Raw genomic sequence first — 14,516 nt, 5'->3', positions numbered from 1 at the left:
GTGCTCCTGTGCCAGAACAGAGATGCTCAGAATGAGGCCTAGCTCTACATAACACCACAACAAATATTCAATTATCCACGGGTCAACAGTCAGTTCTGAGGAAAAGAAAAATTTCTCCTTCATTGAGTCTTATATGACACATCTCTGGAAGACACACTGTAAAAGAAATCACAGTTTTAAAAATTTCCAGAACTAGTCTTATACAGAAGCCTATGGTTTATAATTGTTGTAAAATTGTAGAAACATGCTAGTTCTTTAATTGTTTAATGTTCTTAAAGATAAACATCTATGACTTTAAAAAGCAGATTTTAAAATCTATTTTTAAATTAAAATAAACTAAAATAAAATTAGCTTTTCATTTTTAAAAATAATTTTTCGAGTCAGTATGTTCAGTTAATGAAAACAAAGCAGAAAATCCGGGGCTGTGAGCTGCTGTCTGAGCTGCCCAGCAGCCAACTCCACAGGTGTGCTGGGCACACAGAGCCCTGTCACCTGCCCTGTGTCCTGGATGCGCGCAGCCACGCGGGCCTGCATCCCCCGTCGCCCACCCTGTGTCCTGTGTCCTGGATGCGCACAGCCACGAGGGCCTGCATCCCCCGTCACCCGCCCTGTGTCCTGTGTCCTGGATGCGCAGCCACGCGGGCCTGCATCCCCCGTCACGCGCCCTGTGTCCTGTGTCCTGGATGTGCGCAGCCACGAGGGCCTGCATCCCCCGTCACGCGCCCTGTGTCCTGTGTCCTGGATGTGTGCAGCCACGCGGGCCTGCATCCCCCGTCACCCGCCCTGTGTCCTGTGTCCTGGATGTGAGCAGCCACGAGGGCCTGCATCCCCTGTCACCCGCCCTGTGTCCTGTGTCCTGTGTCCTGGATGCGCGCAGCCACGCGGGCCTGCATCCCCCGTCACCCGCCCTTTGCCCTGTGTCCTGGATGTGCGCAGCCACGCGGGCCTGCATCCCCCGTCACCCGCCCTGTGCCCTGTGTCCTGGATGCACGCAGCCACGAGGGCCTGCATCCCCCGTCACCCGCCCTGTGCCCTGTGTCCTGGATGCACGCAGCCACGAGGGCCTGCATCCCCCGTCACCCGCCCTGTGTCCTGTGTCCTGGATGTGCGCAGCCACGAGGGCCTGCATCCCCCATCACCCGCCCTGTGTCCTGTGTCCTGTGTCCTGGATGTGCGCAGCCACGCGGGCCTGCATCCCCCGTCACCCGCCCTGTGCCCTGTGTCCTGGATGCGCACAGCCACGAGGGCCTGCATCCCCCGTCACCCGCCCTGTGTCCTGTGTCCTGGATGTGCGCAGCCACGCGGGCCTGCATCCCCCGTCGCCCGCCCTGTGTCCTGTGTCCTGGATGTGCGCAGCCACGAGGGCCTGCATCCCCCGTCGCCCGCCCTGTGTCCTGTGTCCTGGATGTGCGCAGCCACGCGGGCCTGCATCCCCCGTCACCCGCCCTGTGTCCTGTGTCCTGGATGTGCACAGCCACGCAGGCCTGCATCCCCCGTCGCCCGCCCTGTGTCCTGTGTCCTGGATGTGCGCAGCCACGAGGGCCTGCATCCCCCGTCACCCGCCCTGTGTCCTGTGTCCTGTGTCCTGGATGTGCGCAGCCACGCAGGCCTGCATCCCCCGTCACCCGCCCTGTGCCCTGTGTCCTGTGTCCTGGATGTGCGCAGCCACGCGGGCCTGCATCCCGTCGCCTGCCCTGTGTCCTGTGTCCTGGATGTGCGCAGCCACGCGGGCCTGCATCCCCCGTCACCCGCCCTGTGTCCTGGATGTGCGCAGCCACGCGGGCCTGCATCCCCTGTCGCCCGCCCTGTGTCCTGTGTCCTGGATGTGCGCAGCCACGCGGGCCTGCATCCCCTGTCGCCCGCCCTGTGTCCTGGATGTGCGCAGCCACGCGGGCCTGCATCCCCTGTCGCCCGCCCTGTGTCCTGGATGTGCGCAGCCACGAGGGCCTGCATCCCCCGTCGCCCGCCCTGTGTCCTGTGTCCTGGATGCGCGCAGCCACGCGAGCCTGCATCCCCCGTCGCCCGCCCTGTGTCCTGTGTCCTGGATGTGCGCAGCCACGCGGGCCTGCATCCCCCGTCGCCCGCCCTGTGTCCTGTGTCCTGGATGTGCGCAGCCACGCGGGCCTGCATCCCCCGTCGCCCGCCCTGTGTCCTGTGTCCTGGATGTGCGCAGCCACGCGGGCCTGCATCCCCCGTCGCCCGCCCTGTGTCCTGTGTCCTGGATGTGCACAGCCACGCGGGCCTGCATCCCCTGTCGCCCGCCCTGTGTCCTGTGTCCTGTGTCCTGGATGCGCACAGCCACGAGGGCCTGCATCCCCTGTCGCCCGCCCTGTGTCCTGTGTCCTGGATGTGCGCAGCCACGCGGGCCTGCATCCCCCGTCACTCGCCCTGTGTCCTGTGTCCTGTGTCCTGGATGTGCGCAGCCACGCAGGCCTGCATCCCCCGTCACCCGCCCTGTGCCCTGTGTCCTGTGTCCTGGATGTGCGCAGCCACGCGGGCCTGCATCCCGTCGCCTGCCCTGTGTCCTGTGTCCTGGATGTGCGCAGCCACGCGGGCCTGCATCCCCCGTCACCCGCCCTGTGTCCTGGATGTGCGCAGCCACGCGGGCCTGCATCCCCTGTCGCCCGCCCTGTGTCCTGTGTCCTGGATGTGCGCAGCCACGCGGGCCTGCATCCCCTGTCGCCCGCCCTGTGTCCTGGATGTGCGCAGCCACGCGGGCCTGCATCCCCTGTCGCCCGCCCTGTGTCCTGGATGTGCGCAGCCACGAGGGCCTGCATCCCCCGTCGCCCGCCCTGTGTCCTGTGTCCTGGATGCGCGCAGCCACGCGAGCCTGCATCCCCCGTCGCCCGCCCTGTGTCCTGTGTCCTGGATGTGCGCAGCCACGCGGGCCTGCATCCCCCGTCGCCCGCCCTGTGTCCTGTGTCCTGGATGTGCGCAGCCACGCGGGCCTGCATCCCCCGTCGCCCGCCCTGTGTCCTGTGTCCTGGATGTGCACAGCCACGCGGGCCTGCATCCCCTGTCGCCCGCCCTGTGTCCTGTGTCCTGTGTCCTGGATGCGCACAGCCACGAGGGCCTGCATCCCCTGTCGCCCGCCCTGTGTCCTGTGTCCTGGATGTGCGCAGCCACGCGGGCCTGCATCCCCCGTCGCCTGCCCTGTGTCCTGTGTCCTGGATATGCACAGCCACGCGGGCCTGCATCCCCCGTCGCCCGCCCTGTGTCCTGTGTCCTGGATGCGCGCAGCCACGCAGGCCTGCATCCCCCGTCACCCACCCTGTGTCCTGGATGTGCACAGCCACGAGGGCCTGCATCCCCCGTCGCCCGCCCTGTGTCCTGTGTCCTGGATGCGTGCAGCCACGCGGGCCTGCATCCCCCGTCACCCGCCCTGTGTCCTGTGTCCTGGATATGCACAGCCACGCCGGCCTGCATCCCCCGTCGCCCACCCTGTGTCCTGTGTCCTGGATATGCACAGCCACGCGGGCCTGCATCCCCCGTCGCCCGCCCTGTGTCCTGTGTCCTGGATATGCACAGCCACGCGGGCCTGCATCCCCCGTCACCCGCCCTGTGTCCTGGATGTGCACAGCCACGCGGGCCTGCATCCCCTGTCGCCCACCCTGTGTCCTGGATGCGCGCAGCCACGCGGGCCTGCATCCCCTGTCGCCCTGTGTCCTGTGTCCTGGATGTGCGCAGCCACGCGGGCCTGCATCCCCTGACGGGCAACACTCCACGCTCTGCTGCATCCTGTTTACACCACTATCTCTGTCCAGCTTCGAAGTACAGACAAAGGATGTTAACATTTACCTATATAAATGTGAGCATGTGCGTGCCCTGGATCCCTGCAGACCATGTGACATAACGAATGCCCCAACCGAACTGTCCACACTAGCATTCAAAGGACAGGCCCAAACATCTTTAAAGTTAAAACCTTGGGTCACTACACCAAAATTACAATGAAGCAAAATCCAAACTGATGGCGCACCTGCAGGAAGAAAATAAGCCCCTACCTACAAAACTTAAAAGACCATTTTTCTTGTCCCCAAGTCGATGACGACTGTTGGATGAGGCCCATCCAGGTGACTCGCATTTTTATTACAATGATTCAACTTTAGCTTCAAATAAGAGGGGCTTTCTTTTTCTTTTCTTTGTTCTCGAAGTTATTTAAAGAATCTCATTCAGGTGTAGAACCCAAAAACCTGGATCCAAAATGCCAAGCAAGGCAAGCAGTACTCCACTGCCTTCTTGTGTTCCAGAGAGTGAAAGGAAAGAATAATCAGCTCTCAGCACTGATAGTACAGACCAGTCAGTTTTAATGAGAAAGAACCAACAGGTGGGGTGATTTCAACACACAGAGAGGGGGCCTTAGTGACGCCCCTGCTGCTGCAAGGCTGTGCCCGCCCTTGAGGGTTGGGCTGGCTCTGAGCAGATGCAGCCGCTCTAAACAGAAGGGCAAGTGATACCGCAGGGGGCAGCTTCTCGCACTCTCTCCGGGGGCCTCGTCACAACTCAGAGCCCCTTAAGGTGTCTGCATCTGTGCTGTAAGATTACACTCGGACTTCCCAGCTAATCCCTCACAGCAAGGAGTGAGCCCTGGGAACCCCGGGCTATTTTAACAGCATATGATTTGGAGGTAATACTATCTGTGACTTACATACTTCTAATCTTCATTCAAAATATTTGAGTCCCGGCCGGGGGCGGTGGCTCACACCCGTAATCCCAGCACTTTGGGAGGCCGAGGCGGGTGGATCATGAGGTCAGGAGTTTGAGATCAGACTGACAAACATGGTGAAACCCCATCTCTAATTAAAAAAAAAAAAAAAATTAGCCAGGCGTGGTGGCCTGCACCCGTAATCCCAGCTACTCAGGAGGCTGAAGCAGGAGAATCACTAGAACCTGGGAGGCAGAGGTTGCAGTGAGCCAAGATCATGCCATTGCACTCTAGCCTGGGCAACAGAGCGAGACTCCATCTCAAAATATCTGAGTCCCAAAATAAATAATCCACAGAAGCACCTTATTATTCAGAATGCTAATCAATTTTTAACTTTGGAGACTTTTCCTTTTCAATGTTCCACTGCCCAATTTTAGACAGATAATTCTTATTCATTCATATGTGTTCACAAATTAGTAACTTTCTAATTTAAACATACTTTTTTTCATTGACATACTGGGATTACGTTCTTATCTGTTATTTCTCCCCTACAATTTTCTGTCAACAGCTTTCAACTGTTGGCAATTTTTATTTCTAATTTTCAGGACTTATATGGAAAGATACCAGCCTGTACAACATGGCAAAACCTCATCTCTATCAAAAACAAAAATTAGCCAAGCATAGTAGCATGCACCTACAGTTCCAGCCACTCGGGAGGCTGAGGTGGGAGAATCGCTTGAATCCAGGAGGCAGAGGTTGCAGTGAGCCAAGATTGCACCACTGTACTCCAGCCTGCATCACAGAGTGAGACTGCCTTTTAAAAAGAACTTACATGGAAAGAAATGTCAGACATAATAACATCCTTTTTTTTTTTTTTTTTTTTTTTTTTTGAGTTAGGGTCTCGCTCAGCCTGGAGTACAGTGGCAGAGTCACAGCTCACCATAGTCTCACCCTCTCAGGCTCAAGCAATCCTCCCACCTCAGCCTCCTAAGAGATTACAGGCGGGTGCCGCTGTGCCCAGCTAATATTTTTTATTTTTTTGTACAGATGGGGGTCTCACTATGTTGCCCACGCTGGTCTGGAACTCTTGGGTTCAAGTGATCCTTCCATCTTGGCCTTCCAAAGTGCTGGAATTATAGGTGTGAGCCATCGCACCCAGCCTCCTCCTTTAAAATATTCAAATTTAAAATATTCATTCAAATATACCACATTTAAAACTTAACTATGAAAGGAAATCACTCCACTAGGCGTGGTGGCTCACACCTGTAATCCCAGCACTTTGGGAGGCCGAGGCAGGCAGATCACCTAAGGTCAAGAGTTCAAGACCAGCCTGGCTAATGTGGCGAAACCCTGTCTCTTCTAAAATTACAAAAATTAGCCAGGTGGCATGGTGCATGCCTGTAATCCCAGCTACTTAGGAGGATGAGGCAGGAGAATTGCTTGAGCCTGGGAGGCAGAGGTTGCAGTGAGCCAAGATCGCGCCACTGCACTCCAGCCTGGGTGGCCGAGCGGAGTCTCAAAAAAAAAAGAAACCATTCTTACATTTTCTTGTAATTCTGAATAGGATATATTTTAAATAGGATTTTAAATAGAATATACTTTTATCCTATTTAAAACTATGGGAAAATAGAAGAACGATTCTTCTATTAATCTTAATTTTTACAAATAATGGTTTTATTAGCAATATTAATAATCCCCATGCTGATATACAATAAATATATTCTACAATAGGTTGATTTTGCCTTGCCAATACAGTTCTTTCAAACCGAAGATCTCACACATCTGGGTTAACTGGATCGTGCATCTGAGTCAGTATTAGGCAACTTTACTCTTATTTCACTGCTTGTTGACAAGTAGACAGACAACCACCGCAGGTCTGTGAATGATACCATCTGCCCCCAGCAGAGGGAAGCATGGGGGATTTCTGCCACGGCAGGTCTGTGACTAACATCACATGTTTTCATGAGCACAGACACTGTTACCCTCAGAAAGCAGGAGGACCCTGGGCCAAAGCAGCCCCAGAGGAGCTCCAGGTCCTCTTCCTCTTATCTTAAACTAGAAACTCAGATGGGAATGAATGCGTGACTTGGCCAAGGTCACCTCAGTGTCTGTCAGGGCAACTGTGACAGTCGGAGGCCCAAGCTCCGCCCTGTGCAGATGGAATCCAAGCAAGGCACCCTCAAGGCCAACCCACGACAGAAACCACACTCAGCCTTTGGAGTTCTTCACAGAGGAACTTCTCCCCCATCACACATTGTCAGTGGTGGAATCTAACGACCAATTTTGTCAACACTTTTCCCAAGTGGTGACAATGACCTGCCCAGCACTGGCACAACGTGACAAGTGACACGTGATGGGCAGCCGTCCGCCAGCACGCAAGGCTCCGGGGGCAGGAGAGGTTCGTTCATCCTTGTGTTTAATTCCTTAGAACAGTGGTTCTCAATGCAGGTGCCCAGGGGTGCTTTGAGATCCCGTGGGACATCTTTGGTGGTCAAGATTCAGAGAGTACTGGAATTTGGCAGGCAGAGGTAAGGGAGGTTGAGACGTCCTTCAATGAGCGAGACAGTCTCACCCAACAAAAACTCTCCACACACAAAACTTACAATGAACCAGAACTTCATGAGTGGAAAACATGCTTCTAACTCTCGGAACTCAGAATCTTACTCTATTCAACATTTACACACAAAACATTTTTGCACAGTCTTACTATGACTTGAATTTTCCATGAATTCAACTATTACAAGTCTAGAAAAAATTATACTTTGCTTTATGTGAAAGTTCATTAGGAACTGCTCACCATTCTGTAATATTCCATCACCAGCTGGGGGCTGAACTCCCAGTGTCACACCTGGGTCCGTCTGCAGGGACCGCCCCCCGGTCACCAGGACGCAACACACCAGATGGGACGTCCGGCTTTTTCACGGCCAACCATCATCATGTTGAAATGTGTTGTCTTATTACACAATACTATCACATTCATTCTCTATAGCTAGGGCAGTCTAATAACTATAAGTTATAAATTACATTTTCTTTTTTTTTTTGAAACATAAATTATATTTTCTAAGAACTGCATTTTAGGGTAAGAGGACATTACCCCAAAAAACCATCCTAAAAAAAAAAGGCATTGGGTCCAACAGCTTTGCACACCTGACCTGGGAGCCCAACAGCGTCCCTGCACAGAGGACACGGTAAACAAACTCCTGCTGGGGGGAGACACGTGAGTGACAGCATTTGTGCAGGGCGAAGGCCCCCATCTCAGAGTAACACGTTGAACGATCCCCAGCTCCCACCTGCGAACTGAGATGCCAACTCCACCACCAGCAGCGGAGCTCGGAAGATGGCCGGGTAGCGTTTCCAAAAGCCCCGGCACACCCGAGAGTTCAAAAAGGCACCACTGCTTCGGCCAGCAGAGCAGCTGTCATGCAGAGCTGCCGCCAGACTTCCCACACCCCCTGGCGAGGCCCACAAAGCACCTAACCCAGCGCCAGCCACCAGCACACACGGGCAGCAAGGTCACAACAGTCCTTCCAGGCTTGTTGCGGCTCCCATTCCTCGGCGTCCACATGTCCTCCCCGGCGCCCCCGCTGCTGTCCCACCATTCTCTCTCCTCCCAGACACACCGGGCAGAAGGCTACAGCCAGGCCAGGGAACCTGAAGTGAGTAGCGCTCAGTCAAAAGGCCCCTCGTCAAGCACAAAGCCGTGCCGTGTCCACTGCCTCAAGCAGGACTTCTTTCTGGCCAGGCGTGGGGAAGGCTAGCGACACCAGAGCCTGCGCTTCAGCACGAGCTGTCGGCTGGAACATCTGACGGGAAGCCTCGGATGAGTGGACACCAAGCAGGTCCGAGACTTTCTAAGACATCATAAAGCTTCTACTCAAACAGTTCGCAAACTACCACACAGCTTTCTAAGATTAGACTCATTAGACTCTACTTTTTAAAAATAAGCAAAATAAAAACTGCAGATTTGAATGAAAAGTTTGATACATTCATGTGAATGTATAAACACCACATACGAAGAAAAACATATGTCAAGACTAGCCAGGTAGAGTAGGAAAAAGGAAAGAAGCACGTGTACATCTTCTAAGATCTGGTGGGTTAGTTCCAAAGAAAAGGTGCATGGGCCGGCTTTATGTGGAAAGGAAAGCTGAGGATGACTTCAGGTCACCCTGGCAGGATGCCGTGTGTTCGGTTTCGGTCTAACTAAAAGTCAGCTTTAGTTAGAAACTGCTGAGACTGCTGAGGCAGACACCGCGCATCTCCAGCAAACTGCGCCACTAAGCTGCGGGCCTGGGCGAGGAGGTGACGCGCTTCTCCCCAAGTGACCTGAAGGCCCCGGCACCCTGGTCTGTTCTTACCATCGCACTTTGTTGCACGTCTGGGTTGCCCCGAGAGGGGAGCCGGCCACCATGGGAACCTGGATGGGGCTGTGCTGCTTGTTCGTGACCAGATCCAGCTTTTCTTCTAAGGATTTACAAGTAGCCTCCAGGGCTTGCAATTTGGCTTCAATGCTATCCAACCGCAAGCAGATTGTCTGGTTGATGGAATACAGGAATGACTGGAAGTGAAAAAAGACCGGCTTTAGGAAGGGTCTCCTGAACTGTAAGAAGACAACCCCAAGAAACACCAAACAGCTATTTCCTGATCTCAACTCTATCTATTCAGACAGAACAATCCCCACACTGGAACTAGCTCCTGAGCTACGAGCCAGAAACATGTGAGTAACAAGTTCACATTTTACACACGAGTCACACGTCCTGTTTCAAATGTGATGATTTAGTCATGGTTTCACTTCTACGTGCAGTTGCAATTCTTGGTTAAGCCCATTTAATTTTAAAAATGTACTTTAATATGTTATTATTAATCAGTAAATTTACACATAAAACTAGTCAAATCTTCTCAACAATAAAAACAGATTACACCTAACATCAAAACAGCATAAAAGCCACAGGCCATGCACATTCACCTCACACCCTGCTGCCTAATAGGAAAGGGTGACTGGATCCCCTGTGGCCCTGACTTGCGATTTGGTCCTGAGGCTCCCGTGGGGCTCTTGAGCGGCAAGCTTGCCACCTAGTGGTTGGCAAAGCCGGGCTCCACGTCTGACCTTTCCGGCTGAGTCTCCTCCGGATTCCTAACTCCAAGGAACCACAGTGAGCAGTGACGTGCCGGACTCCAAACCCACGAAACAGAGAAACACACAAACCAGAAAGGGAAGAACTTCATTTCCCCAGCTGCCATCCCAGCCAGGAGCCACCGTGAGCACACGTGGAAACGTGTTAATCACACAGGAATTGCACTATGCAAAAGAGACGCCCTCCACCAGGTCTCAACAGCAGACAGAAGGACACTCCTTCAGGTCTAGGGAGGGACAGGTTGGGGGAGCGCCCACCAGCCCTGCTTAGTATTCAGGAAGGCTGGCACCTGCCTTAAGAATCAACAGCTGAAAACAGCACAGAATTTGTTTCGTCTTTTCTCTCTCCTTTCCTGCGCATGACCTAAAGAGCGTGGGGTCCAAAGTGTGCACATCAGAAGGAAGGGGGAGGTAGGCTCGGGACAGCAGGGGTGGCACTGAGGCGGCCACTGAGAGCTGGCCGTGGAGCTCGCAGCACAGGGGAGCGGGACGCCGGCCCACATTGACAGGGGAGCGGGAGGCCGGCCCACATTGGAGCTGGAACGGCTTTCCCACTAACTGCAGCTGACCTACACCACTGCTTATGCCCACTCTCCTTTCTGATCTCAAGGGAATCTGCAGAATATCAAAACTGCAGTGATATCATACATCATGTAGCTGGCATGGAAACCTGGTGTACATAGTGGCAGGGACAGCGCTTCAGGAGGGAAAATCCACATATTGCCCAACAACTCGCCTTTTCTCAGGTCACCACCTCTCCTGGCAAGATTCACCACTGGGCGCTGATATAGACAGGAGCTAAAGAAACCAACTGAAACTCACCCTCCCTGACTGACTACTCTCTGTTGAAGGCGCGTGTGAGAGAGGGAAGGAGCGATGGCGTCAGGTGGACTCTCAATCAGCTTATCTACAAAGGAGGCACGGTCCACGGCATGACAAACAGGCATCGTCTTGAAAAGCAACATAGGTGGCTGAATCCCTGAATGGCCACTGATAACCCTGCTATTTTCAACAACCGGAGAACATCAAATGTTTGGCTCTCAAATTCTTTACACAGTATACCCATGTTATTTTAATTCTGAATTACAAATGATTCTGCCTGGGGTTTTGAGAAAAATCACTCTTATATACCAATAAAACAACCTAGAGCCACGCACACGACTCTACGCAAGTCACATTCAACCGGGGGCCCACCCTCTTCTCAACAGTGGGACAAGGAGGAAGGCAGGGCCACTCCCATGCCCACTTTATACATCTCCGTGCTATGTGCAACAGATGTGTGTTCTGTGATAAAATCAGAGCTGCGTTTTATTTAGGGAATGATAACGCAGTGTTTACTAACAGAGCCACATCCTATCCATTGGTTGGAAACAGGCATTTTACAGTCAATTTATTTGTAAGTTTTTCATACACATTTACACTGCTTCTCCTTGTTAACAAAACAAATTAAATATTACCAAATAGACACCCTGTGTAAGTAGAAGAATTATATGAAAAGTGACTTTGGTTTTGTGTTGCTCTCATAACCTTCTCACATGTGCCGATATTTACCTCGGTGACTCTGCACACACTGGAACCAACCAAGCAAATTCAAAGATCCAAAAATAATTCACTGAATGAGCAGTTCCCAAGAACCCCATCTAGTAAACTTTAGAATCTAAGTGACTTAAATGGCAGACACAGAAGTCATTCATCACTGGTAGAAAGTTCACTTTCCTTCCATCCAAAATGGGCCTGCAGGTGTGTGGGAAGATGCCTCCTTCAGCAGCATCTCAAGGTAAACAATTCTTACTCTTTGTGCTCTTCAAGAGAAAAAATGGCTCACACTCTTCTGTAGCGGGCTGCCTGGTGATATAGCCACATCCTAAAGTGATATATCCACATCCTAACCGCCAGAACCTACCCATGTGGTCTCTTTGGAAACTGTGCAGATGTAATGTAGAAACTCTTTGGGTGTGTGTAGATGTAATTTAGTCAATGAGATCAACCTGGATTAGGGTGGGCCTTAAATCCAATGACAAGTCCTTACTAGAGGAGAGAAGGGGAAACAGTCACAGACACACAGAGGCGGCCGCAACATGAAGAGGAAGGCACAGCTGGAAGGAGCCCCACAAGCTGAGGCAGGGCCGGAGCCACTAGAAGCTGGAAGAGGCAGGAAGGATCCACCTTCTAGAACCTTTGGAGGGAGCGAGACCCTGCCTGCATCTTGGTTTTGGATCTCTGGCCTCCACAGCTGAGAGGCTACATTTTTAAGCCATCCCATTGATGGTGATTTGTTATAGCAGCCCTTGAAATCTGCAATGCACTACACATCACAGAACAGTCAGATTTTTACCTTTATAGATGGATCCTGGCAATTGATTTCTAGTCGCTGGCGTTTCAAAGCAGGTTCATCTTCATCTGTCACTACATGATTCTCCAAAACAACTGAAATCAGTGACAGAGAAAAAAAATGTTTAACATGAAAAGTTTTACAGAATTATTTTAACATTAAGATAGTAAACAGTGCTGACACCTTAAGGTTGAATGAGAAACAGCAGAACCTATTTCATATTTCACCTTTTTAAACTTATTCTCAGTCAGGCAGAAAAATAGGATAACTCCTTAATCCCAAGAAAAGCCCAGACACTGGGTAATTAATGTGCCACTGAGTCAGTCCTAACTCCAAACCTGCAAGCTTCTGACTTCTGACTCAATGCTCTGTGGGGCTGCCCTGTTTGGTTTGAGAAAACCCACGATAAAACCCAATCAATAATAATGATTTCTTCCCAACTTTAAAATAAAGTTTTATCTGTTGGTCACCTCATTCCAAAATCAAAGCCACTCTATCTGCAGGTCCAGAACTAAAAGGGGAAAAAATACACTGACTATCACATTGTCATAGGTGCTGATAATCAAAACAGTCTCACCCTTAACACACTAAGTGACAGAACCCCAACCCTCCCAGGCACAGCTGAGACCAGCTGCCCCCATCACACAGCAAGCGTCAGGTGATCGTCACGGCTTCCCGCAGGATAAGCGACTCGGCCCCGGCTCAGGGCGGCCACAGTGTGGTCCCAACCTCCTTCCTTTTCCCTAAAACTGACTACAAAAACAATGTCAAAGATAACCTCAAAATCAAAGACCAAAATTGGCCACAATTGCCTCATCTCTGCAAATCACATTTCTATCTGTCTGTGACCCTTCTAGTCCTTTTCCTTAGACCTAGTCAATTTTTAAAAATTTACACATTTGCAATTATAGATAGAAGTTCAAGGTCAACAGTTCTTGTTAAAGATTGTACATTGTGCCACAAGTGTTTTTTCTTCTCATTTCCTTGCCTGAAATGACAGTGTGAACTGTCTAGTGCACTCCTACCGCGCTCTACTCTACATGCTCACACACTGAGATAAACAAGCGGCAAACATGTGGGAGGTGCGAGACCATCTGCCTCATCAACAGGTTTGTCTGCAGCCTTCCTCTTCACTGAGCAACAAATATGGACTCTGGGTTAATATTAATCGTTTTGTTTGGTTTTTGTTTTTGAAGAGATGAGGTCTTGCTATGTCACCCAGGCTGGACTCAAACTCCTGTACTCAAGGGATCCCCCACCTCAGCCCAAGCAGCTGGGACTATCCAGGTTAATAGCTTTAAGTTTTTAACAGTAATACCAGTGTGTGACTATTTACAAAAATGAATGCCAGTATATAAGAATAGATATTATATACATGCATACATACGAGCATGCTTACTGTAACACTTCTGATAGAAAAAAATCAGAAATCTGAATGCTGGCCGCTGGGAATGCCCTTCAGCACATGCACACCTTGGCACACCATCTGCTTTCAAGGGCACCAACACCACAGCCAAGCAGGATGACCTCACTGTGGCCAGATGACACCTGCCCCGCTCTGCTGGTGCTGTGCCCCAACCCTTCCCGTACTGCCAACCCTCCAGCCACCTCCACCAGGGAAATCTAACAACCTTCTGTCCAGCCCCACTCAAATGCCGCCTAGTTCGGGAAGCTGTTCCTGGAAGGGCCTCAACTCACACCTGTTTATACTGTGACACCAACAAGGTCACAGCACCCACCCCACAGCAGACCACCCTCCCAGCACCTTACACACAAGGCTGCCCACCGATGTGGGTGAAGCACTCCTGGCTGGCATTCAGATTCTCCAGGTGCTAGAGGAAAGCCAAGTGCACAGGCCTCTCTGGTCCCTGCCTCCACCTCCACCAAAGCAACTCACCTCAGACGTGTTACATAGATTGACATTCCGAAGAAGATCTTAACAGGAAAACAAAAAAGACTGTCCATGCCTTTAAGCCTGTACACACTAGATGATTCCTCTCAAAACTCTGAAACTTAAAGATGCTGAATCGTCCTGCAGTTCTAACAGGTACCTCTCACAGGTCCTAGGCAAAAGCAGTCAAATCCGATCTACCTGGTGGGAAATCATCCAAAGCCAAGGACCACTGTCGGCTGATTATGGTCTTTGATTTTGAGGTTATCTTTGACATTGTTTTTGTAGTCAGTTTTAGACAAAAGGAAGGAGGTTGGGACCACACTGTGGCCGCCCTGAGCTGGGGCCGAGTCACTTATCCTGCGGGAAGCCGTGACGATCACCTGACGCTTGCTGTGTGATGGGGGCAGCTGGTCTCAGCTGTGCCTGGGAGGGTTGGGGATCTGTCACTTAGTGTGTTAAGGGTGAGACTGTTTTGATTATCAGCACCTATGACACACTGGTCACACACTGGTATTAC

General features: G+C 51.7%; 1 protein-coding gene across 42 annotated transcripts in view; it reads right to left on the bottom strand.

The window, feature by feature from the left end:
- Nucleotides 1–14,516, bottom strand: part of BANP (BTG3 associated nuclear protein) — a 129,308-nt gene that overhangs the window by 84,731 nt on the left and 30,061 nt on the right. For 41 of the 42 annotated variants that reach the window (XM_016930341.4, XM_054668558.2, XM_054668560.2 and 38 more), the window contains 2 exons: nucleotides 12,109–12,200; nucleotides 8,998–9,197 (listed from right to left, as the gene is read on the bottom strand). In XM_016930341.4, coding sequence (XP_016785830.2) covers nucleotides 8,998–9,197; nucleotides 12,109–12,200 — 292 coding nt within the window. Of the gene's footprint in view, nucleotides 1–8,997; nucleotides 9,198–12,108; nucleotides 12,201–14,516 lie in introns of those variants that run through there. The other variant, XM_054668564.2, reaches the window with a different exon arrangement.

This window comes from Pan troglodytes, chromosome 18 (assembly GCF_028858775.2).
Source record: "Pan troglodytes isolate AG18354 chromosome 18, NHGRI_mPanTro3-v2.0_pri, whole genome shotgun sequence".
NCBI classification, from domain to species: domain Eukaryota; kingdom Metazoa; phylum Chordata; class Mammalia; order Primates; family Hominidae; genus Pan; species Pan troglodytes.
This window is presented reverse-complemented; position numbering and strand designations above follow the sequence as displayed.